The sequence below is a fragment of the Platichthys flesus genome, chromosome 17 (assembly GCF_949316205.1).
Source record: "Platichthys flesus chromosome 17, fPlaFle2.1, whole genome shotgun sequence".
NCBI lineage: Eukaryota > Metazoa > Chordata > Actinopteri > Pleuronectiformes > Pleuronectidae > Platichthys > Platichthys flesus.
Window position 1 is genome coordinate 13,041,057 of NC_084961.1, and position 25,627 is coordinate 13,066,683.

General features: G+C 42.1%; 1 protein-coding gene across 1 annotated transcript in view; it reads left to right on the plus strand.

Annotated features, from left to right (window-relative positions):
* adgrb2 (adhesion G protein-coupled receptor B2) overlaps positions 1 to 25,627 on the plus strand; it is a 212,820-nt gene that overhangs the window by 101,929 nt on the left and 85,264 nt on the right. Inside the window, exons 3-7 of the mRNA XM_062410584.1 lie at positions 1,399 to 1,479; positions 3,930 to 4,118; positions 19,825 to 19,989; positions 20,337 to 20,501; positions 23,635 to 23,736. Coding sequence (XP_062266568.1) covers positions 1,399 to 1,479; positions 3,930 to 4,118; positions 19,825 to 19,989; positions 20,337 to 20,501; positions 23,635 to 23,736 — 702 coding nt within the window. The remainder of the gene's footprint in view (positions 1 to 1,398; positions 1,480 to 3,929; positions 4,119 to 19,824; positions 19,990 to 20,336; positions 20,502 to 23,634; positions 23,737 to 25,627) is intronic.

Below are 25,627 nucleotides of genomic sequence, written 5' to 3' on the forward strand. Positions count from 1 at the left end.
TATTCTTCTTTTTTTCTTTTCTTCGTTTTCCCCGGAAAATGAAGCCAGGAAACCTTCAGAACACATTTCCCTACTTTCGTTCTAAAGAGAAAAGTGAATCTCGCCACCCGCACGTACGCACACGTTATTTCTAAAGGCACACACGTAGGACTTGTATGATGATCCTCAAAACGTTTTTATCTTTCACTAAAGAAGCCTCAGACGAGACGTGACAAATCTACAATATCCTCAAGCAAGCTCAGCTGCGGACATCAACTCGACACCAAAGAAACCGAATTGTTCAGTCCCTGATGTGGTAAAATATTGTACTTCGGCCTTCCAGCACAAGTGTCCCTGCTCAGGGGGAGCACATGCAACAAGGAGGTGGGAGGGAGAGTCAAGTGGTTGTACAGGGACGTTTGAGTGATAACGACAGAGCCTCAGCACACAGACATTCACGGTTGTGCGCGTGGGTTTGTGTGTCACATTCTCTGCAGACAGCATACGGTATGTTAGACACACTGTTTATCTTTCTTTGCGTCAATGCGGCCGCCATGAGACAATAAAGTCCCATTGGGCGAGAGGTGCCCAAGTGAAAAAAAAATACAGCCGCTAAAGAGATTTTAATTATAAAAGATTGCGTCCCCTGCCGAGGGAGTTGATTCAAGTCTTTTGTTGCCGAAACTGAGCCTTAAAAAATCCATTTGCACAGAGCGTCGTGCCTCTGCATGTTTGCACCAGGCGAGATAAAAACAACTTGGATGTGTTGCACGATTCCACTTTCTCCCAGAGTTTCTCTCGAGGCAACTCTTTTCCCCCAGATGCTCACCATTCGCAGTGTACGAGAAGTTGGAATTCAAATGAGCTCTCTAACACGCCTCATGTTACACTATATATAGATATGGGCAGTTTCATCAAACTTACTAACTAACGCAGAGCCTGTGTGGTACGCTCTCCCACAGAATTTCAATCTGTATATTTTCACACCGTTGTACAGACCGTGTTCTCCCTCTGAGCTAATGAGCCAGTCGGGGATGAGTTCCCTTCAGATTCTCCGATGTGATGCTGCAGCCCCGACACTCTGTTATCTGTTCCTGCGACGACGTGTGCTACAGTGCAGCTGCAGGTTCTTTAAATATTCTGCAAAATGAATCGAGCCAACGGGTACTGGGGGCGTTTGTATTTTATTTTCTGCCAGAGCCGTGATTTGGATGTGCTAAATAACCTTGACTCCCCTGAATGTGCCTTGGGAAGAAGATCACTTATTTACCAAAGCATAAAAACCCAGTTTCTGTAAGCTGTTACGATGACACGTTATAAACGAACCAGGCATCTCTACGCCGGTAATGACTTAAATATATCGCAATGCAACCTTTATGTGAATACGAGTAATTTAAGTATATTTTGTGTCTATTTCAGATCCGTATGACGATGATCTAAAGGTGAAGACACAGAGACCACGATCAGCAGACCAGCCAGGTGTGTTTCAGGCACAAACAGGTGAGTTGGGTGTGGTAGAGTAGCTTCCAGCTAGACCGGCACTGGGTGAATATTCTCACAGAGTTTCCTTTAAAGACCTGAGACCAATAAGAGTGCATACCTCTGCCGATGCCCAGCCAGCGCCGTGTGAAACTACATTTATATAAACTAGAGACAGATCCATATTTGGATCTGCACCAAATCCCCCATGTCAATTTTTTTTTATTTTTCCATCAAAGTCCATGAGAAAATAAAATAAAATCTTGAAAAACATGTTTTTTTCAAAGATATTTATTTATTCAAGAGGATGGTCTTTCGGTTTTAGAGCCGGACACTCCAGCTTCAGCTCTTCTCCTGCTTCTGTGTGCATGATTTTTTCCTCTGCTCCCATTTTTTGAATCCACTGCTCTCAGACTAATAGAGCGCCAGATGAAATGATGATGAAAGAAGTTGCCCCTCCCTGAAGCTGGAGCGCTGGAATCGGTGCAAGAGAAGGGTTTATACGAGTGTGAGCGCTTGGTTGTGAGTGAGACTTTTACAACATCTGAAGGTGGAATCAATAGCGGCTGCTCTCAAACAGAAAGACAGCACTCTGGAATAAAGATTTGGGGGAAAAATCCAAAGAAAAACCAACCAATCTAGCAAGATCTTGAGTATCTCGGCGACCTTGAGTATCTTGAAAGGCACCTTATAAATAAAATGTATTATTATTTTTTATTTTGTTTAAGATCAAAGAAAGTTAAAAAAAAACAAATACCTGGATTGGTTCATTCCTGACTCATTCCATTTCCTGTCACTAACTTTCTTTTTAGTTTTTCATAATCCTGCAAACAAACAAACAAACAAACAAACAAACAAACAAACAAATACCAGTGAAAACACAGCCTCTTTGGTGGGGGCATTTAATAAACATTTAATTTCTGAGGCACTGCTGAACCCCCGCTGCTCTGCTGTTGATAACCATTTGCACGTGTGGATAACATGGACGCGCGATCCAGATTAAAAGATTCATCATAATTGATAGGATTGGAAAAAAGAAGATTTATTCATGAGGCTGACATTTCTATGTACGGAGACAAATCTGCCATAAACATACATGCTGTCGGCTCCAGCCTAACCAGAATAAGTTGTATGCTGATTTCAGCTCCCTCACGTATACACATGCACCGCTTCTCAATGCTCCCCGCTACCACTGCACGGAGGAGGGAGTCCCGACCGCGAGGGAAACCCCTGGCTCCTTCTTGTCCTCTGTTCTCCCCCCCTCCCCTCCCTCCCCCTTCCTCCAGGCATGTATGATGAGCTTAAGCCCCATGACTCACAGCATGTTAATGAAGATGTAATGCGATTAACGGACATGCAATTAATTTGATTTCCTTTTTTTGCCACGTGATGACTCCTCCATCAAAGGACATGGCGCTCATAAACAATTTAGGGAGATAGAAGCAGAGTGATTCAGCTCATGATTTGGGCTTTTCAGAATCGCAACACCGGGGGAACAAGGGCTGCCTGGAGAACACAGAAAATTACTCACACTCATGTCTGAACACTAATTCTTGTATGGCTCCTTCCACACACATCGACTCAGACTCACAGGACTTACACACACACACACACACACACACACACACACACACACACACACACACACACACACACACACACACACACATGCAGGCTTTTAGGGCTAAAGCCCCTTCAGAAGTGAGATGATGCATGGAACCATAATTCAACCAGTATCACCTTAAAACACGTGCCTCTTACATGTTCATCACCCTCATGAATATTCAGTCAAGATTAACTCACATTATGGGGCATAAATAATGCAAATCACTTATCGTCCATATTCATACCATGTGCATTAACATCCCATATCAGCTGACAGCATCGAGCCAGAGCTGGGGAATGCCACAGAATTACACAAGCAGGGCTCTCCTGCATCTCTCCAATGATCAATCTGGAATCTTAACTGGTCTTGAGATCTCTCTTCCAGGCTGGAATACAACAAGTCTGTGTAGTTATTCTAACTACAAGGCCTTTTCCTCAACTGTCACATTGTCAATTGTATAGATTATAGTTTTTTCAATGCTGTGATATTTCAGTTCTGCCAATTCGAAGAATGTCTACAAAAATCTGGAGAAAAGCTGATATTTGCCAACATCAATGAATAAAGCAAATTTGTTTTGCTGCTTTCAGCTGTGGGGAAAATTCTGATCTGAATATCCATCAAAGTCAATCTCTTCTTTTTTAAGACTTGCATCACACACAAACATATAGAACAACTATATAAACAACAAAATATCATATAAACAAATCCATACTTCCTGAGCCATGATCAATAAGGTTAAGATTGTGTTCAAATAACTCAAAGTGCCATTTTCCCTTGACCCTCTCTGCACCGTGTGCTTACTATTGCACCCAACACAAGAGCAGCCATTGAGAATATGGATAATCATCTTGTCTCTCTACACCAGGTGACCCTGCAGCAGAGGAGTGGTCACAGTGGAGTGTGTGTTCGCTCACGTGCGGGCAGGGCTGGCAGGTGAGGACGCGCTCGTGCGTTTCTTCGCCCTACGGGACGCTGTGCAGCGGGGCCCTGAGGGAAACACGCATGTGCAACAACACGGCTCCCTGTCCTGGAGACCCTGGCATCACAGGCTCAGGTATGTTGACTGTAGGCTGTTTGAACGAATGGACGTAGACTCATTGTCGGGAAAGTGAAGCCAATGCAGAGTTTCCAGAAAACCGTAGTCACATGTCCAGCAGAGGGCGACTCCACAGTTTGCACTAAAACATCTATGTCTATAAAAGTCAGTGAGAAAATGATTGGACGTCGTTAAGAAGAGTTTACGGTCTCAAGTCTTTTTCAATTTAGTGCAATCTTCTTTTAATTAATCATGATCACATTCTCATAATGGATGAGCAACAATTTAAGTCTTTGTTTTATTGCCAATGTGTTCTTATTGATCAATCCTTTTTCTTGTCTTTTGATTTCGTTGTTAAGCACAAATTGCATTTTGTGTATACAAGGTGCTGTATACATAAAATGTATTATTAATATTATTATATTATTATTTAGAGTAAAATGGATAGCATGTGATTGACAGCTAGAACTGTCCTTTGGGTGCAGGTCGCAGATGTAGGTGGAAGTTTATTGTCCTTGAGCTCGCGGTCAGGTCCCCCCCCCCCCCTCACTCCAAATCTGGTTACTTCTGGTTTTCAAAATATCAAGATGGCACTGGACGAAATATCAAACTCACGGCTTCAGAACAACAGTTGACATCACGGTGGGTTCTCAGCGGGGAGTTGTTTCCTCTCACAGCGAGGTTCGGTTCAGTCGCCATCTTTATGCAGTTTGTGTCATGCCGTCTGCTCTCGGAGAAGCGAGGGGAGGAACTTGCCGTGACTTTAAGTGATTTGTTTTTCTTCTTCCCTGCTCTCCAGGGTGCCTACCTCACAAAGGTGCATGCTGGGATATGTTCCCAACTCGACGATGTTAAGAAAATAAACGATCAAAGGCGAGCATTGTCGCAGGGTAGTGCTCAAATATATATATTTTTCATAACATGGACGGAGATGTGCGGCACGTGAATATTCCTCAGGTCTCAGTTTTATGGTGTGTTCTGTTTCGGGGGAATACAAAATGTAACAAAAAGCAGCTTTGAGCCGCATGCTTCCTGCTTTGCACTTCACTCACCTGTGGAGCAGGTGAGGTCGTTTATACTATGCATTGGAAATAATCTTTAAAACTGAAGAAAATAATGACTGTGTGAAACAAGAAGGTAGGCGCACACACATACAAACACACACACACACACACACACACACACACACACACACACACACACACACTACCACACACAGCAACTCATCACATGCGATCTGCTCAGGCAAAAAACTTGAGGCAGAGGCAGAAATGAGAAAAACCTTTCAGAACGAGAACAACATTTCAATTTCAGTTCACTCCACTGGCCGACTGAGAGAGAAATGAATAGAGAGAGAGAGAGACACACAGAGACCAACATGACACCTGAGCTCCAGGTCAGCAGGTCTATTAGACTTGCCACAGCTCAGAAGTTCATACTAACCAGGCCTCTCTATCTCTCCAGCTGGTCCCTCTCTCTGCATCGGTGTCATCTGTATGGATAGTGTTGATAAAATATTGATTTGACCGAGCGCAATTAGCCGATTCCTCCTCTGAAGGTATTTTAATTAATAGTATAAATATGTGTTCACGTGACCACACTGTGGAATGCTAAGAATAATATTAAGACAGATAACCACAGCCACACTTCAATTTCAGAGGATTTTCTTTCAGATGCGATGGCAGCTCCTGAAATATATTTAACTGGTCGAATTTAGGTCTCGCATTCGCACATGCTCTGCCAGTCAGGGCGGGGGGGTTCAACTAGATCTGCCTGCTACAAAAAGGCAGAAGAAAGAGAAGAGCTTCTCATCAGATTTTTTTTTTTCTCTCAGCAACTCTCAACAACAAAGTCAGTCTGGCTCAAGTCACTGCGGCAACTTGTGCACAGCTCATGGTGAATAATGAACAAGGTCTGCTTCTTGTTTGAACGCCAGTTTTTACTGGATGAAACCGTGAAGCACTGCCTCAGGTTTTGTGGCCCTGATTGTATTTGAGGCGAAATCACGTTGGGTCATGACACTTCCCTTAAATCCACTGTTGCACTGTTAAATTGGCAAGTGTTCAAATTAAATAATTAACATTGATTGCGTTACTGTAGGACGCTGATATGAAATGTGTTTTTACTAACCTTAAATATTAATATTTATATATATATATATATATATATATACATTAAAATTCTTTTATATGTTCATTTTTTTTTTTTAACCCTGTCTTTACAGATGTGTCTGATGAAATGTTTGTGTGTCTTTGTGCGAGCAAGCGAGAGAGATAGAGAAAGAGATTCCCTATGTATTGCTCAGTGTTTTCACAAACAAATCAACAGATGGACACCGAGCAATTACGCTAAACTGTAGCCGGTCATAGACATCAGCTGAGTAGGCGGTCCTTCATTTGTGGCCCAGGATGCGTTTGTGTTCAAACAATAAAAAAACCTGTGTGGGTTAAGTGATCAGATTGCAGATTTGGGGGCCTACAGACCTGAACTTAGTGCTGAACACTTCAGATCACCCAGAATGGAAATACCAGGTCTGAACGAGGTCAACTGGTTGCATGAAGATTGAAGGATGAAGGGCTTTTGTAACAGACGACATCCCATGGTTTGAGTAGGATCTTCCCCAATTGTACTTTCAGCAATTGACAAAGTAGCTTATCCTTAAGTTTTATTTTTTTAAGAAGAGGGCTGAAGTGTCCACAGGGTTACGATCTGCTACAATGCTGTTTTCATGTCTGTAGCATCCCTTGGTATAAATCCTGTTGGTAATTTGAATGGATATAGGCATCCTATCAATCAAATTCAATGGAGCGTGACCTCATGCAGCCCAGTTTGTGAAACTCCCAGAGAGAAAAGCAGAGTGGAAGAGTCCATTTGTCCATTTTTATCCGAGGTGGGGCAGTTAACCAGGTGCACACTAGCAAAACCAACCAGTTATACTCCAAACCATTAAAATACAATCAATGAGATGTACAGTAATTTCCCCATATATATATCGTAGCGATTCTGCCCAGTCGGCAGTTGTGATGGATTGGAATGTCAATGGTTTTGTTGAGAGAACACACGTTCAGGTGTGTAGCCCTATTTGTCTGAACGAGCTGTAACACTGAGGGACTGTGTGGAGCACTTTGATAAAGTCGGGCGCTATAAACTTCCATCCCGTCTCCACTCTTTGTGAGTTAGCATGAGCTTTCCATTAATGTATATATATATGTGTACAGTTTTAGCACTCGTAACCTTTCGCGTCTGAGTTAAAAGGGATTGTGTTTACCGATGCATCCCAACGCCCCCTCCAAAAAACAACACAAAGTGGAGAAAATACAAGGGGAGTGACAGGAAGCATTTCCCTTCCCTGTCGGTGCGTATGCTAATCTTGTTTTTATGCAAATGTGCCAACGCGATTTGTATGTCTAAGTGCCTCATTTTCCATTCGGTGTTGATATTAATATCCTCAGCCGCTCCTTTGATGGGATATTGGTTTCTCTGTTATGTTCCGTTTATTATTTCATTTTTTTTTCAGCCCCACTCCTCTGATGTTTTGTGTCGTGGCTCCGGGGGGTGGGGTGTATGCCGGGCTCTCCAGGGACCGCCTGAATGGGATCGTGTCAAATTCAACGAGAATAGGGGACGCGGGGAGTGGTAGCAAAGAAACATTAAAGTACTTAATGACCTTAATTAATGTGATTGACTTTTTCAATTTTTTATCGATCTGTTTTTTGTGCCGACACGTTTTAATGGTGAGCCACAATAATGCTAATCACAATTTAAACTGTAAAACCTGAATTTAAACATCTCCATCTTTGTTTTTCTTAAATGTATATATATAGACATGTGTATAAATATACAAAGTTAGTCGATAGACGCCAACTTCCTTATTACGTAAAATGTGTTTAACCAACATCCTCCGTTCTGTTTGGTATGCTGTCACTCACGAACACAAATAAGTAACACACTGTGGCTACTCCCAGTAAGCTGAAGATTCCGACTGAGGTTTCATAGAATCCAGCTTTAATGTGCAGCTGCTTGTGGAGACATTTTGCTCTGTAGCTGCAGCATGAGCGTTTCCTCTCTTTACCCACGCTCTCTGTGGTGAAATGATTGCTCTATGTCATGTCGTCCTGTCCATTTGTTGAAGACATTTGCTCTGGGTACAGGAGATGGAGGCATCTTAGTCCTGCAAGCGCCGAGATAATGTTAATGATATAACATGGCTATTTGATGTCACTGTCTATGGGACACATCTCACCTAATCCCATTCAAAAATCAGATTTGAATGTGCAAACCGCATATCTGCATCGTATAGGTGAGAGTATTACTGAACACACTCTTGCAAATCTTTTGATGTCTATTTGTTTAACTATTTATTTTTTATTTGTGAATACGTTGAGACTTGCAAGTAGGGTTATGTTGTGTGGGAGTGTGGGTGGATATGTCTCTGAGCATCTCTCCATGCATGCCCATGTGTGTTGTGTGTGTGTTAGGCTGAATGCAAGTCAGAGAACATCACAGAGAAGTAGCTTGGACAGAAAGCCAATGAAGTGAAAATAGCAATTTTTTTTTGTTCCTCCTGTTTTTTTGTTTCACGGTTAAAACTCCTAAATTAAGGTGATGCAGACAATCAATTAGAAGTAATGGTCTGACTCTAGACAAAGCAACAGGGCGGAAATTGGTCCGGCAAATTAACCTCTTTTTTTTTTAATGTACAATTAGTATAAGGATTCTGAAGTATAAGGCTTTCGTGGCCCAGAGCGTGCAAAGTAAAGTTACACCTCTGCTTCTGCTCTGTTTATCTTCTGCTCATTTGCCGGGGATTCTGTGACATTTAAAACACGGTGCGGAACAATGGTGCATTATGAACACGGTGCATCCAGGTCAGTGCGTAGTCAAACACTTCAACACCGCATAAGAGACCGAGGGGTTGCAAACTAGGATGCAGACATAAACTCACTGCGGAATTAAATGCAGATAACACACACACATACACACACATACACACAAACACACACATGAATAGTTTTACAGAATGCAGCCATGCTTTGCTATGGCAGCAGATGAAATTGCCCATAAAGATTGGTAATGCTCATGATCAATGTGAGGCATGTGTGCAATTACGAGCCGTGCATTTTCCAAAGCTCATAACGAAACAAATTCAAAGCTGAGAGCTTACATCATTACATTTGAGTATATCTGACAGTTGCATCGAATTTAATAGTTTAGAAGTCGCACAATCCTCGCTACGTATGCTGTGGACTTGTTCTGGCGGGTGCTCTGAAAGTGTGCATGCTTGTTTGTGTGTATGTTTGCAAGTGTGTGCATATGTTAAAGCATAGCGTGAGCACTTTATCTTCTCTTGTCTGCGCTTATTTGCATCATAAACTCTGGCTGATGAAAGCCAGTCCGTGCTCTTCCCTTCCTGTACACATTTTTTTTTTTTCTCGCAAAAGATGAAAATGCGGAGTTCATGAACTTGTTTGTGCGACTGTGTGTTCTGAGCCTCGGATCTGTCGCTTTTTTGTTTGATTAGCACCGATCAGTTTCCTCCTGCTCCTGCCAATGTAAACATGCCCTGTTCCACCTCCCTCTGCGATTGCAAAACTGATGGCAATAAACTCCTGTTTTTTAATGTGCACTGCTGATATAAAAGAGGGTGTTGTGTTATGGTAATGCTGTTGCCAACACACGCCATATATTTGCTATAATTGCCACGTGCTGCTGAGTTTATGACTTAAAATATCACCTGATGGCCAATATTCGCTCGGCCACCAATCAAGGGTGTGTTACTCCTAATTCCATTATCCGGAGATATGTTTGTCATGTTTTACTCCTCATTAATTTGCTTGTCTGCGGCTCTCTACCCCCTTACCCATCTCCGACTGATATATTCTTTTAATGTGTCTCAGTCCCAAAGCTGCCTCGAGCTTGATTTTATGGGCTAATTGATTGGCTCTGCGCAGTCAGGCTTCAGATAGACTTGTACTTAGTTTGAGAGATGGAGATTCGATTTGGATAAATAAGTAATGTCGTACAGGCAATTCTGTAGTGTTATTGTAAAAAAAACAAATAACAGAACAACTAAATAACAGAACCCTCTGATTGAACTGTATTTTTTCCGCTCCGCTTGTTATTTTATTGTAGAGGAATCTGTTTGCCTCCGTCTCTTGAGGAGGTTTTTTGCAATTTGGAATGAGTTAACCCCCCAAGAAATATGCCTATACTTTGAGGATGCCGGTTATGTTTTATTATTACCATGATTTATTCAGTTTGATTCAGTGTATTTTGGAAAGTTTACATAGCACTTACTCATTTGGTAGACGTGTATATATACGAAGCAGATTATAACTGAGGGATAACACTGGAGCTGCAGTACAGCAGTAGATAGGGATGTCACGATGCCCGAAATTTAGTAGTCGATACAGATGCCCTGACATTTCCTCGCTTCTCACAACCCAATTCAATACCACGCCAAAAAACAAAAACAAAACTATAAATCCCATTTACTTCAACCCAGACTCCCTTACAAGATATTTTAACATTCCAAAAACAACAGTGTCTATGCCCCCCCGCCAGCCGTGATGAAGTGATTCTGCTCTTCTCCAAACACCCACACGAAGATCGATCTCCACAATAACCCACTGAACTCACATCCGTGTTCCTGGATGGGTGGGCCATCGCTTCCTATGCAACAGCAAAGTTAAAACACCACGTTGCATCATTATCTATGGAAGAACTCCCGTTCGCAGGAGCACGTCTGTGTGTGTGTGTGTGTGTGTGTGTGTGTGTGTGTGTGTGTGTGTGTCTGCTTGTCTCTTGCTCTGTTTAAATATGTGCCGCATGCACTCCAGAGCAAATCAAACAAACACAAAGCCAACCCTATATGCACTGCACTGGTCACAAGAACCTCTGACCAGTGACAGTGCCCATCGTCAATGTGCAAAGCGTGCGCAGGTCAGTGGAGGAGCAAGGAGGAGGGTAATACGGCACAGAACAAGGACATCGGACATACGATGTGCTCCGGAATTGTTCGATACCTCCGGCACTGTAAAACTATAGCCTGTGACATTATTCAAATTTTGGCATTGACTTGGCACCGAAGGGTCGGTTTCGTGACATCATGACCATTAGGAGATCTTGAGATAAGCATTAAGTGCTTGTTAGGTATGTTAGGCTGCTAGGAGAGGAGGCGTTCTTGGAGATAAACTAGCACGCTCTTCCTCTGAGTCTGCATTTTGCAACTTTCCTTGGAGGAATGCAATGGCTGAGAAGGGGCACACACCCGTATGATTGAGTTCAAGTAGACGGATGCCGACTCAGAAGTCGCTGTGTAGGCATGCAGTAGTGACCTGGATTTGATTCATGCCGTCATGAGAAGCCACTAGCCAGCGGAGGTCGATGAGCAGCAGAGTGATGTGACCTTCTTAGCTGATTGAATACTACATGAGCTGCTGGGTTTCAGTGTCCATAAAGGGAGTCTCACCAGGGGGGGCTTTGCAGTAGTTGAAGCAATAGACAACCACAGCCCGGACCAAGAGCTGGAGTCAAGTAATGGTTGTTTTTTCTGATGTTGTATTGTGCAAAGAGAATAAAAGACAGAATCATGTTCATACTACCTTGCTTGGGTTGATAGATAAAGAGATAATTTTGATGTTGTCTTGGGGAGATTGATAGATTGAAGGTCTTGGAGAGGCTAAGTGGAAGGTATGGAATGACAGAATGGGTTTGGTGTCATCTCTTTGTTCGGTTCTTCGCTGCTTCAGCTAATTCCATCGGCCAATAACTGCATTAAAACACCACCTTTATCAGCCACTGCTTCACACCCACAACCCTCAACCACAACCCCAAATCACCACTGCAAAGCACATTGATCCAATAGATTCGTCAATTTGACTTTGTCCCAAACAATTGTTTAAGCTTCAATTATTTTTTACATACAAGTACTTTATTAAAGCTTTTTCTACATACATGGAAAGTTACAGTTTTAGAGTTAGCAGTTTTCAAGCAATTCAGAATGAGAAGAAGATATCAGAGTTTGCTGGTAATCAATTTTTGATAATTTAATCTAAAGTTATTAGCAGTTGTAAATATTTTGTGAAAACTAATCTCCCCGTCTGAATGAACTGAAATGCAAATCTCCACTTAAAAGCCACTTTTGTGATAGTGTAATTTGATGTTAATGGGCAGAGCTGGTGCAACCGGCTGCAGCTCATTTCATAAATAAAAGAAAAAACCAGAAGCGTAACAAAATTGTTCATCATATTGATACAGTCCTGATTTTGTTATGCCTTTCTTGCAGCGTACAGCCACTTTGTGCTTCATCTTGAAGACGTATTGATCTCCTGTTTTGCTTATATCTCAGTATTCACCAGCTCTCCATATCACCATACCATACTCCCTCTCTCTGCCTTCTCTTCCAACTCCTCTGAGTTGTCCTTTACAGAGTAGACTTAATTATTTATCACCCATGATTTATTTAGCTTTGCTCAACATAACCCCAGCAATCTCCATCCCGCTGTTTCTAGCTTTCTTTCCTACCCTCCCTCTGTCCGTCCTTCCCTTGATATCTTGCTTTCTATCCCTCTTCCACCATCCTTCCAAATCGTCTCTCCCTTCCCTCCATTTCTTTCAACATAGATTCATCTCCTCTGTTCTCCCGCTGAACCGTTAAAAATAACCTCCTCTTTTTCTCAGACTTTGTTTGTCATTCCACATTCTTCCAAACTTTATGAAATGTTTAGCTTTTTCTACGAAATATACTCAGAATTTCTATTTGATTGTCTCGATCATCTGTTTTAGTTCTCAGCCTTCACATCGGTGATTGACCAGTTTTGTTATTTCTTCATCTTTTCCATCTTTGAAGTCACTTGTTCAACATTTCTGTTGCAGTCTTTTACCTTTATCCCTTGTTTCAGACAACTCCACACTAGTATCGTTGTGTGCATGTGTGGATACAATTGTGTATCCTCTCGTACTAGGCCCAATCTGCCATTGTCATATAGCAGAAACATGGGTAAAGGAGACATGTTGCTGACAGAACTAAAGTTCCACCCTCAGACACACATTCATTATCTGCAAAGTTTTCTTTTTCCTCCAACTCCACCGCTCATCTGTGCTATTCTGATTTATCTGAACTTCATCTGCTGCTATAATGGGATGTGATGTGCAATAAAAGAGGAAAGAAAGCGGCGGTGGGAAGAGAGGAAACATTCTCTCATGCTTTAATTAGTGTTTGGAGTCAATGGAGTGCTTGGATCCTTTGGTTCGCTCTATATTGTGACCGAAAGCTCTAATCATTTCAGAAACAAACTCACCACATTCATTTCATTGTCATGACTTGTGCTGCATGACTTCAAATGCAAGAGTGTCCATTCCTAACCTCCATTTTCTTCCATGTATGAACACAGCGCTGCCTCATTCTCAGTGTCGCTTTTTCCTTCTGTAACTGGAATGATTTGTCGAGGTCAGGGGGGCAACTCCTTTATGTTTTATTTTGAAGGAATGTGCTTATACTCATTTAATCTCTCATGTTTCTCTCGTCCTCTAACCCTCGTGCCTGCAACGGGATGCTCCGCCCCCCTCCCACCCGACCCACCTGTCTCCCTCCCTCATTCCTCATCCCCATGTTGTGTGCGTGTACGTGTGTATGTGTGTCGTGTTTGTGGGCGTCTGCAGTGCATGGGCTGTGGGACGAGTGGTCGTCATGGAGTCTGTGCTCTGTCACCTGTGGGCGGGGCTCCAGGACACGAACCAGGAAGTGTGTGAAAGGAGGCGAGGCCGTGGCTTGCGGACGGCCCGACATTCAGACCAAACTCTGCAACATTGCTGTGTGTCCTGGTTAGTACCATCCCCATTTACATGATTCACCCACCTGCTTTCTCTGTTGCTGCCTGTTCGAGCATGACTCTGTCTTCTTTTGGATTCATACAACTCACAGAAATTCAAAGTTATTGAGGCTTCTCTTCAATTTTTTAAGCATGTGCAATTGTATTTGGTGTTATTTCAAGGCTGCAAAGCCACCATTGTGGGCAATGACTTATGTTGTTGTTATTTACTTGTAGCTAAATTAGCAGTGTGGTTCATGGGACTGTAGTGCCGGTTGATTGGTGGAATTTCCAGTTGGTCCCCCGCTCCGGTCCCGATTTCAATATTTCATTAACCTAACAGGCACTCAGCAGAGTACTTTACTCTGCCCAGAGGGCCGTGAATTATTTGCCAAGGAAATTGGTGAAGTTTAAAAAAATCTTGCAATGTCAAAGGAGGTGAAAACTATTTCCCCGAATCCATCCGTTTAACCAGGTCTGTGCCAAAATTTTATAAAAATAAATGAAATTAGTTATTTATTGGCCCAGACACCAAGTCAAGGTTTAAATCTGTGCAATACTTCAGTTTATTAGCAAACACCTGAAAACTAATATCATTACTATCAGCCTTAGATGTATGTTGGGCTTAGTGCTAATTAGCTTATGTTTGCCTGCTAACATGCTAAACATAGGAAGCCAATCTGTTAGATATTACCCTGCTGATGTATGTATCTCAGCCCCAAAGTACAACCAGCCTTTAGCGTGGCTGGTTTGCATCTGACTGAACTGGAACAAATGGAGCACATTTTACAAATAAAAACGAATAAGGCTTAATTTCTGATTTGATGACAAAAGGTAACCAACTTTGACAGTTGCATGGGAACTAACCGTTTTGAAAATGTTGAGCTCTTCTATCATCCATCCCATTTTGCTGTCATGGTATAAGTGCACCATAGGCCCCATCTCTCCTGTCTGATCTGATTCATGCCCACATTTCAAACTCACTGAATCCACCTGTAAGATCATTGCTGTGCCTATTGGTTGGACTTCTAGGCTTCCTCCATTGGCTAGGGTTCAGATTGCTGAGGAGTCCCACAGTGCATCTCTTTGACTATTGTCTCTGAGATTACCTATTAGGCAGAAACCTTGTCAAGCGCATCCCCATCTAATTTGGTGTCGAGGGTAAGTCAGGAATTTATTTCAATCTGCTTTAGCCTGTCCATTGAAACTACTTTATCAGGCTGCCATCGGAGTGGAATAGGGCCGACCAGTGATTGATGAGATGTCTCAGTGGATCAGACTGCAGGGCTGCTCTGCCCAGCCATTTCTGTAGCTAATCACAGAGTAGCTTTATAGATAGAGACTTTTTATAGTTTCCTGAAATGTAAATACCATTGCATTTTAAAGGTGCTATTTGTACGTTTTCTGTGCCATGGATTCAAGCCTGGATTTGATGTTGGTGAAGGTGGCTTCATCGATCACTGCATTTACAATTCAGAGGTTTTTGCATGCCCTCTTCGTCTTCTCCAGCACAAACTGTATTTTAGATGGTTATAATGTTGCAAAGTAGTGTGGAAATAGAAGCAAACTGGTGTTGCTTCCTTTTGCTGGAGAAAGCATTAAGTAAATGTATTAACCATTCTGCTAGATTTGTGAATAAACAGCTTCTTATGCTTACATGGATGTGGCTGTTCAAAAAATGTGCACGTTGCCCCTTTAAGACTTAAAAGTGTACTTTCGGCATATGCATTGATTGTGTGCAATATTATTCTAGTATTTCAAGTGTCCCTTTAGAAAACCACTTAGTTGGAGAGCACTGACATTAGGAAGGAATATTAATTTCACTGATTTAATTTGTTGGGTGCTCTCTCTGTTGGCAGAATATAAATGGTTTCTGCATAAAGTTGGAATAATGGCATTAATGGACACAGATGTTAAAACACAAGACAGTTTATAACAACATTGGAGGCTGCAATAGCCTTTTTCTTCCTGAATGGATTTCCGTCTGTGAGTGTGTGCGCTAGTCCGTAATCACTCACTGCCCCAGCAATTATTACAGGCTTAGTGCTTATTATTTATTATTTCTAAGGCAAAACAAAAAATATATCATATTTCTGGTGAATGTGGATCCTCACTGCCTTCTGCCTGTCTACCCTCTCCTAACCCCTTCAACCGAATATTTGTTTATTGAGTTATTGCGTTTTTCTATCTTTCAAAGCAAGGGCTTTATAAGGGTAATATTTAAATAAAACTAAACTTCCCCCATTGCCAAAGAGGTTAAAAAATGGGGGGAAAGGAAAGATGTCATAATCAAACGTACGGCCCGCGGGATGTTTCGCCGTGGTGTTTTGGGAATATGATGGAAAGAGAAGGTTTGGGATGAAGGGTTGATGCTCTTCCTTCAAGGGCCTATGTACAGTATGTGTGTTTTCATACGGCTCATGCATTTGTGTATGGGTGTGTGAATCTGTCACAACAGACTCTGAGCGCTTTTGGGAGTTCAAAGGCACTGGTTCTTTGAAATGATGAATGCCAGCACAGGCCTTTTGCCAGAAACGTCCATGCATAGAGAATAGCGCTTTGTTGGATCTCGTCTCTGTGTACTGGCGTGTCTTCCTTAGAATGGATTTCATTGCAAATACTCTCTAGACTGTATTCGCCATAAAACATGCTCCAAACAATCAGCACAATACACCAGGGAAGACTCACATTTAGTTCTACGTTAATTTCTTACCTTTCCTATCAATGCCCTCTCTCCTGTTTCGGCACATGCTAAGCTAGCACATTAAACAAATGAATGCATGTTTGGGCAGAGCTTCAAACGTTAATAAGACAGCTGCAGGAACCAATAAAGACTGTCAACAGGCTAAGAGTAAAATCAGTATAAAATGTCATATATGAATAATTAATTTGATCGTATCAGACCTTCTGAGCTTCTGAGCGGCAAGAACCTCGAAAAGGCTTCCGTGTGTAGGCAGAGAGCCATCTGGAAATTGCCTTTCCAGTTTCCTGACACCTACACTTTCCGTCTCACAATGTAAATAGTCAGTTCATAGCCAAGTATATGTGAGGATGAATGGTGACATCTTAATTACAGAGAGCCACCGGAGAGCTGTCCCGCTTTGCTCCTGACTCGTTCTGATCAATGGGGGGGTTTTGTTCCTCTCCTGGAAACTCTCTGGAAATAGTTTATACCTTGCGATTGACGCAATATTGTTCCCGCTCCAAGATTGAAAGCACTTTTAGTGTAATTTGGGAATTACAGGTTTGTAATCTGTGAATGCCGTTTCATTTGTGCACCAACATAACTTAAGTATTCTTGACATTTTCTTTTTCAGATGATAGAAGGATAAGCAGTCGAAAGAAGGTTTATGTCGCTTTTCTTTTTTTTAAAATACGTTTTCTTAGACTAAATACTTTAATGACAGGATTAGGGCCTGAGAAATGTAACATTCACAGCTGTCATCTTCCGACATGGTGTTAGCCTGAGACATAGCTGGAACACTGTACGAATCGCACCCAGCGTGATTGGCCACATTACAAAGGGAAGTTGGCACTGACTTCCCATTGGGAGAAGCAGAAAATTAGATTTAAAACACTATGCTTCACTTCCTTGGCTGCTTCAAGCCCTTTGTGTGTAATGTGCACCTCAGTATATCATTCTGAGAACAGTTCTCATTTGGAATTCCCTTTTCTTGTTAAAATAGAGACATGCTACTGTACTGTCCTGCAGCATATATACAATAGCTAGATGTGTAACATCAATTATTCTACTGCCGACGTTAAGGACAGCTGTATTTTCAGTGAACGTTTTATCAGCCTTGCCAAACTTGAATAGCTCCACATATGTGAAACTCATTTGTTGCTACATATTCTTGTGGTTCTAATCAGGATTTAAAGCTACAGTAAGCAGCAGTACACAGGATTCCAACATCTGATGTATTATGTAAAAGTTGTTATTGGTATTTGTGATCAAAGTACTTGATATCTTTGTTGTGTCTTTTGGGGGGTTTAAAGCAAACAAAAAAACAAAAACAAGAGAGATCTGATCTACCTCCTCTACGCTACATGCCCCAAAATAAACATCCTGGTCATTCTATTAGCTTTCTAAGGTGAAAATATTGTACTTGACTCTTTTCATTTAAAGCATCAAACTGGCTATTTAAGTAGATTTCAGATGTCATCAAATGATCATAGCTTTGTTGTAGTTATTGTTGTAAAATATGACAAATAAGCAAAACACAATTGAAAGACGAGCTGACTTCCATCAGCTGGATGTCTTTCAGCGTAAGTGACAGTGCCGCCAATGGAACAAGGCACTGGATTGCTACTCATTTTGAGATGATTACTTCCAGGAGGAAAGCTAAACATGTGTTTGTGTGACAGGAGAAGGGAAAGTGCAACACATTTATCTGAGAATAGCCATCAACCATTCAGCGCAGGTAATTGATGTGTACACCAAAAAAAACACGGCTGTTGTGACGGTGTTATAATACAAGCTATTGCCTTGTCAAGTTTACGGCTACGACAGGTGGTGTTTTAAATATTATCCCCTTGAGACCTTCAGCTGGAGCAATCATACAGGTCGGTCAGCAGGAAAACAGATGCATTAACAAGCCTTTGCTGTCCAGGATACGAGTGCACTTTTATAAGCAGAGTAGGATTTTGGTAATAAACATGAAAATAAAAAGATGAACACAGTCTCCACTTCCTAAATTTATCCAGAAATGAAGACTTGATGTGAGCGCTGCCATCCTGTGCATTTTGAGCCATGCTCGACCAATATCGAGTCACCCTCAGCTGTCAATCATGACATTTCACCTGTTATTTTGTAGCATGAAATAATCATGTGAAACCAAATTTACCAGAAAAATGATCCCCTGAACATACGTCAATGTGATAAGCTATAAAAATTCCTTTGACGTGACCTTTTTAATTTGATCCATGTCCCATCCACTAACATGGAGGAGACAGGATGTATGACCCATACTGCAACCAGCCACCAGTTTGCAGCTAAGTTGCTTTAGCTTCACTGTAGGGGAACAGTTAGTCGTACATCTTCATTAACAGTCCATGGTCAAAACTAACAATTTCATAGTCACATAGTACTGCAATATTCTGAAATATAGCATATATGGTTAACAGATATCTCTGAATCCAAAATCTTTATCAGGAACTCAGTTTTCACCAACATTTTATATATCACAGATCTTCACCAGAATTTCAAAACTGTCCAAACCATCACTTACTGGGAAGTTAACAAGATTTTAAAAATATTTGACGAAACAGACTATCAATTATTAATCTCGCTGTTTTTGTCTGGTCGAATCTGTTTTTTTTATTTATTTGACAGCCCAATCGCTGCAGCAACACTCCCTTATTGAAGGAGACAGTGTGCTCTTTGATTACACCGGTGCATGTTATCAGGCTTACGTTTGGCTGCTTGGTATTCATGCCTTGTCTGAAAAGATACAACATTGTATTTCATCTAATTCTGCACAAATACCAGTCAAAAGTTGAAATGTGGGTTCTTTATAATACCACTCTGAATGGAAATCCTACTGATTGTACTCTGTGTGAACTCTTTAAAACAAAGCATAAAAGGAATTGTAATCAGCTGTTTCACAACAGATTGAAATGTTTAAACCTGTCCACGGACCCATAAAATATTTGTTTGTTGCTATTTATGGAAAAGCAAATAGCCCCCGCAGTTAATTGGATCTGCATCTTAACTCGTTTTGTTCTCTCGTAGCCGTGTCTCACTTTATCCGCCGTGTCTCTTTTCTTTCCTCTGCACCCACTTCCTCCTTCCCTTTCCACAAAAGTCTGGATCAATCTATTCTGATTTCCCCCCGCGTCTCTCAAAATCGTCCTCACTCTGACCTCATCCCTTCCGTCTCTCTTTATCTGCCCCCCTCTCTCCCTGTGTCCAGTGGAGGGCCAGTGGCTTGAGTGGGCGCCGTGGTCCAAGTGCAGCGTGACGTGCAACACGGGAACCCAGGAGCGGCAGAGACGCTGCAGCTCGTCGGTGCACGGCTGGGCTGAATGTAAGGGCCCCCATCAGGAGAGCAGGGACTGCGTCAACCCTTCATGTGGTGGTAAGGCTTACAAATGAATGCTTAGTATTCCCACTCACATGCTCTCAAATGTCATTATTTAAACACAGAACATGCATTATCTAAAGGAATGTGCATGGGCTTTTGTGATTTGCCCTTCACGTTCTTGCATTTTGTGGGTTGGGACCCAATTTGGCTTGCGAGTCTGCAACATCCGGGGCCCCGGAGGACAGGAGAACTAGTATGTTTTAATGAACCCAGGAACCAGAGGGGGATCGCACTGCCTTCATTTGGTTTCTGCTGTAAAAAAATTGACAAGGTTTAGCAGCAACTCTTCAAGCCTCTGCTGTCACAACTCACTCTTCTTTCCCTGTCTTTTTGTCTGCTAGGTGGAGGTAACTGGGGCAGCTGGAACCACTGGAGTCTCTGCAGCAAGACATGTGACTCGGGTTGGCAGCGTCGTTTCAGGATGTGCGAGGGCGCCGGTGCACAGGGCTACCCCTGTGATGGCTCAGGAGAGGAGGTTCGCTCCTGCAACGAGAAGAAGTGCCCTGGTCAGTGACTTCAGTGTGTGGAGAGTGTGAGCTAGGCATATGAGGGAGAACATCAGTTTAAATACTTATGTACATGTTAATCAAGCTTATTTTGTGGAAACTATTCATCTTAGACGTATGCTGTGTAGCTGATTTGCCATGGGTGGAAGTCGCAACATCTAAAAGTCTGGACCATGGTCCAAGCTACATGTATTCTATATATTTGTTTACGTATAATCTGGTTAGTTTTTGATTCACAGAGCAATTAAGGGAGCTCAAATATGTCCTTTATCTGTCATTGATTGGATTGTAGACAAGCGTTTGTCTGAAGTTGGCGTGTTGTTAATTTGGTGGCTAGTAGTAGTCTCTCCGTTTGAATGGAAATTATTTTCGAATAATTTTTTGTAATAGTTTTACTATGAAAATTAATAATGCAATTTTCGATCCATCTACAATATCATTATGGTATCACCAACTTTAGGTGCGGCACTAAACACTAGATCTAATGTCCTGGTCATTCAAACGTTATCTCACAAAGTAAAGCTATCCTGCCACCTCCATTTCTGGAGAGACGAGTTCAGCTTCTGCATCTTTTTCTTCTTCTAATTTCAACTTCCTGCATTCGGTCTGAAAATTAACAAAACAAAGAACTGGTTTCACAATGCAAACTAAACAGAGTGTTATGTTTGATGTGGAACGAGACCACCTCTTTTGGTCAGAATACATTTACGTCAGGTAGTCCAGTCCGTGGTCCGAGGAACCTTTCACACCTTTTTCTTTTGGTTCGGACTAAACTGTGGGCCAAACAAGGTAGGTGGGAATGTGCCCTCTGCCTACCTCTCATAGTGAGTGTCTGACAGGGAAATTAAGTTTCTGTGTGTACCTATGTGTGTGTCTGTGTGTGTGCGAGAGCTGCACACGCACAGCATGTTAATTCACTGAGTCGATTCACACCACAACTAAAGGCTTCGACCATATTTTTAGAACAACACTCCTTCCGATGTGTGACTGCCTCTTGTCTGTGTTCCTGTCAATTCAAATACCCATCCATCTTTGCCTCCTCATTGATTTGTCATGTCCTTTCCATTTGGTGCTTTCCTCGTTTGTTGATTTTTTTTTACCTACAAACACTGCGACAAAAAAAAACAATCTTTCATCAAGCGTTATCGTGCTGCTAGCTCTTAGTCTATGAACGTACAGAAAATAAAGATTTTCACAGCAATTGTGGCCGATGCAAAAGTCCAGGCAGCTCGCTAGAATTTAATTAAGTTGTAATGGAGTCTTAAGTGACTCATTAAAACTTGTAAGGCAGAATTATCCGCTGATGACATTTCCAGTTGTGATGAGTTCTCAAACCCTGTGATTACACTCAACAACCATGGGTACCTCAAAGCAGCCGACGGACGATCTGAAAATTAAGCTGATTGATGCCTACAAAGTACAGGAGACTTTGAAAGGTCAATACAATATCTGGAAGACCAAGACAACTTCTAGATCAGACAGATCGTCTACTGGGTTGAAAGACAGCATATGATGCGTGTTCCATATTTTGAAAGGGGAAGAGTTGTTCTTTGGCCACAATCACCAAACGTGTGTTAGAAGACAAAAAGAAACACCATTTGATGAAAACACCATTTACCCCAACTGTTTAGACAGGAGGCTTGAACAGAGGCTTGAGTTATCCCGCAGTTGACGCATATTCGATTCCAACCTGGCCCGTTGTTGCATGTCTTCATGCTCTGTCCTATCAAATAAAGGCCTTATGCCCATAAAAGCTATGGACAGTGTTATATAAGGGTAATGTTCTGATTCGTGGTTGCGAGCCTCAGTAGCACATGAAATTAATGGATTTTTTATGCAAGAGAAACCTGAATGCCAAAAGAAGCTAGTTTCCGATAGCACTGCTACATCGAAGTTCAAGTGCCTAAACAGTGACTGATAAGGACCCTTTTCTTAAATGTTAGCCCAAGAATAATGGTCAGAGATAGGAGCAGCTTAGTCACTACTTAGGCAAGTTGAAATTTAAGGAATCAAACCAATTATTGACAGATTGACACTCAAAATGGTTTTCATTTGCTGCACACCCTCGATGTCGGAATCCCACGTTGGACCATCAAGCTTTAAGCATTTTGTCGTCATGTAAACTCGAGTTTGAGTTATCTTCTAGCGGATTGTAGGCAAACGTTACTTGCTGCCAGGGCCTTGAAGAGAGTGCCTGTAAGCAAAGGCAGCTATTTGTGTACATAGCTAAGGCACCAAAAGTTTGTTTCGCGATCAGGTCGAGTCTGTACTGGACGTGTTTCAAATGGATTTTGCACCAGATTTCATTACCCAACCCGAACCATGTATAGAATACATTTTGTTCTGTGTTTCTAGTTGAGATATCCAATACCCACTGTGAGTTTCAGCCACTGCAGGATTCAGTGTTCCTTAATAAGCATGTATGTTGACTGAAGCTGAGTGTGTGTGTGTGTCTGCGCATGGGAATATGAAACAAGCCTGAACCCCACATTTTCCTCTGACAGGCTACCAATGATAAATGTTTGAGTGCAGCCTCCGCCGTGACCCCTTGTTTTGAGAGGCTCTCAAGTATCTCTTACACAAGACGAGGATCTTGCCGGTTGGCTTTGCAGTGGAACATCACATCGTGTTTTTCCCTCTCTTTGTGTGTCTCTCTGTGCTCTCTGTCCCACTTCATCTCGCTGCAGCGCCTCTGCCAACACTCGTCTGCCCCCTCGGAATATCTTCACAGCACTGCCCCTCGTTTTTATTTATTTTTTTCATCAGGGTTACGAGAGAGTGGGAGGAGGGGGGGAAACAGATGAATAAAGAGAAGGGGTAAGATGAGCAGGGAGTGAGACACTGTACCGAGGCAGTGACACTGACACAGAGCACTGAGCTATGTACAAGGGAATAAGATTGGGAGCTGCTGCAGGAGAACATTGATTTGAATCTTGTTTTTTGCACTTTTCTGTCTCCCTATTTATTCTGTTGCTTCGCTGTGGGAGTGTGAGTGTGTGTGTGAGTGTGTGTGTGTGTGTGTGTGTGTGTGTGTGTGTGTGTGTGTGTGTGTGTGTCTGATGAATTTTTCCGTGAGCCTGCTTCACTATGCTTCACTTCACTATTCCTATGTGTTTCTCACCTACGTCTTCAGCTCCACATGAGATATGTAAAGATGAGCACCTTCTCTCGATGTCCTGGAAGAGAGCCTCAGCTGGAGAAACCGTCTACAACAAGTGTCCTACTAACGCCACTGGTCAGTCACATGACGCGCCTGAAGCTCATATTGCTGCCGGCATGTTTTATTTATCGCAAATTGTGTGTGCGTGCGTTTGTGAATGATGCATGTCGGGGAACTCAGTGACTCACACTGTAGCCGAGGCTCCAACCAGTCATAAGCTGGCAGTAGAAAATGTGCCCTGCAGGCCAAGAATGTAAGAGGTTTGTTTGCCCAGTGAATGTATGTCTATAATGAATGTATCATCACCACAGGACCTGGACAACAGCCATACAGCACTCATCACTGTGGAATTATTTAGTTATTTTTGTGCATGCCAAATTCAGCTTTAGGAGTTTACATACATCAGCACCAAAAGCAGTACCACATGAGACCTCATGATTGTTTAAGCCTTCTTAGAAGAACAGTTATTGTTCGAGGGGTCAATGGCGGAGGAGTAACAGTATGTTATCATCATGCTAGTCATTGCTGAGGTGTCCAGGTTCAAAGTTTATTGTAATCCTCAACATTTGCAAGGAATGTTCTCCTTAGGTGTCAGAAACAGGCAATATACGCATTTAGAAAATCATGTTACAAAAACAAATTTACTCCATTATAAAAAGAACTGTGTTACTTAAAGGGGAATTCTGAAATTCTTCAAACTGTGCTCAATATTTATAAATATGTCGGTGCAAATGGCACTTACATTTTTTGGGGGAATCTGCCGAGTGGCACAGCAGCAGCATCATGGTGGCAGTGACTACAGTGTATTCTTATGGGGCAGCAGTGACAGTCCATTAAATGTATATCGTAATACTGGGTCTTTGCTAATGGTCTGGCACCAGTACACATGTCTCACTCTCAAGGCTCGGGGGACTCGGGTTGTTTGCATGAGGACTGAGGCGTAAATGTGAGAGAGCGATTCCGAGAGAGGAGTTTAGATTTCAGTGAGAGAAAACTATTATTGCTGCATCTTTTTTCCTGGACGTTGATGAAGCGTTGGACAACGAGCTCGTTCAAACTCAAGAGCTGAGAAGAGAGCGAGGCAACAGGGAAGAAAGAGGGACCGCCCGCTGCTGCACGGTGGCCAGTGAGACTTCTCGTTGAGCCACGTCTGTGTAATGTTGCCGAACACTTAGCAAAGTCCCAGAATAATAATTTAATGGCGAAACAAAACACTTAATTGGACGCTTCATCGACTTTCACAGTTCCCCATTAAGATAAAGTTGTAGACTCTGTGTCGTGGCTGCCGGCCGAGGTGATCTACTGGATTTATTTACACACCTACATTTTTAAACATAGGGAATGGCATGCAGCATGTGGAGGTAGAGCAAATAATGAAGCTACAGAGCCTCATACTTAATCAACAAATTAAAAATCCAATATACAAAATACCTTAATGTTCCACTTCAAATGTTTCTCTGTGAAAACAACCGCACTCGTCAAAGTAGAACAAACAACACTGGAAAAAAAATAATAAGGATTATCCTGAATTACTCTTCTGCATCTGTCAAAATTCAAAGGCTGGAAGTAATTTACAGTAAAATACAGTACTTGTTTGCTTTGATATACCGAGGCTGTCCTAATAAAATATCAAATTCATGCATTACCCAGCGTCCCCCTTAATTAGTCCGGCAGAAATGTTTGAATGCTTTCAAAACCGTATTGCTGTGTTACTTCAGAGTTTCTCCACCAGCCGGCCGCCAGAGCTTTTCTTTTAACTTCCAAAAGCAGAAACAAGAACAACCTAAAATAAATGGTTCTCTTTTTTATACACTGTTAAATAATTTAAGCCAAGAGCAAAAGTGGTTCAGACGGACTGTAATATAAACGTGTGTTTCTTCATCTCTAAAAGCTACGGCATTGGCTATGACATCAAAGCATGTCTGTCTGAATCAGGCAGAGCCCGCCAGTAAAGAGCAGTACGTCT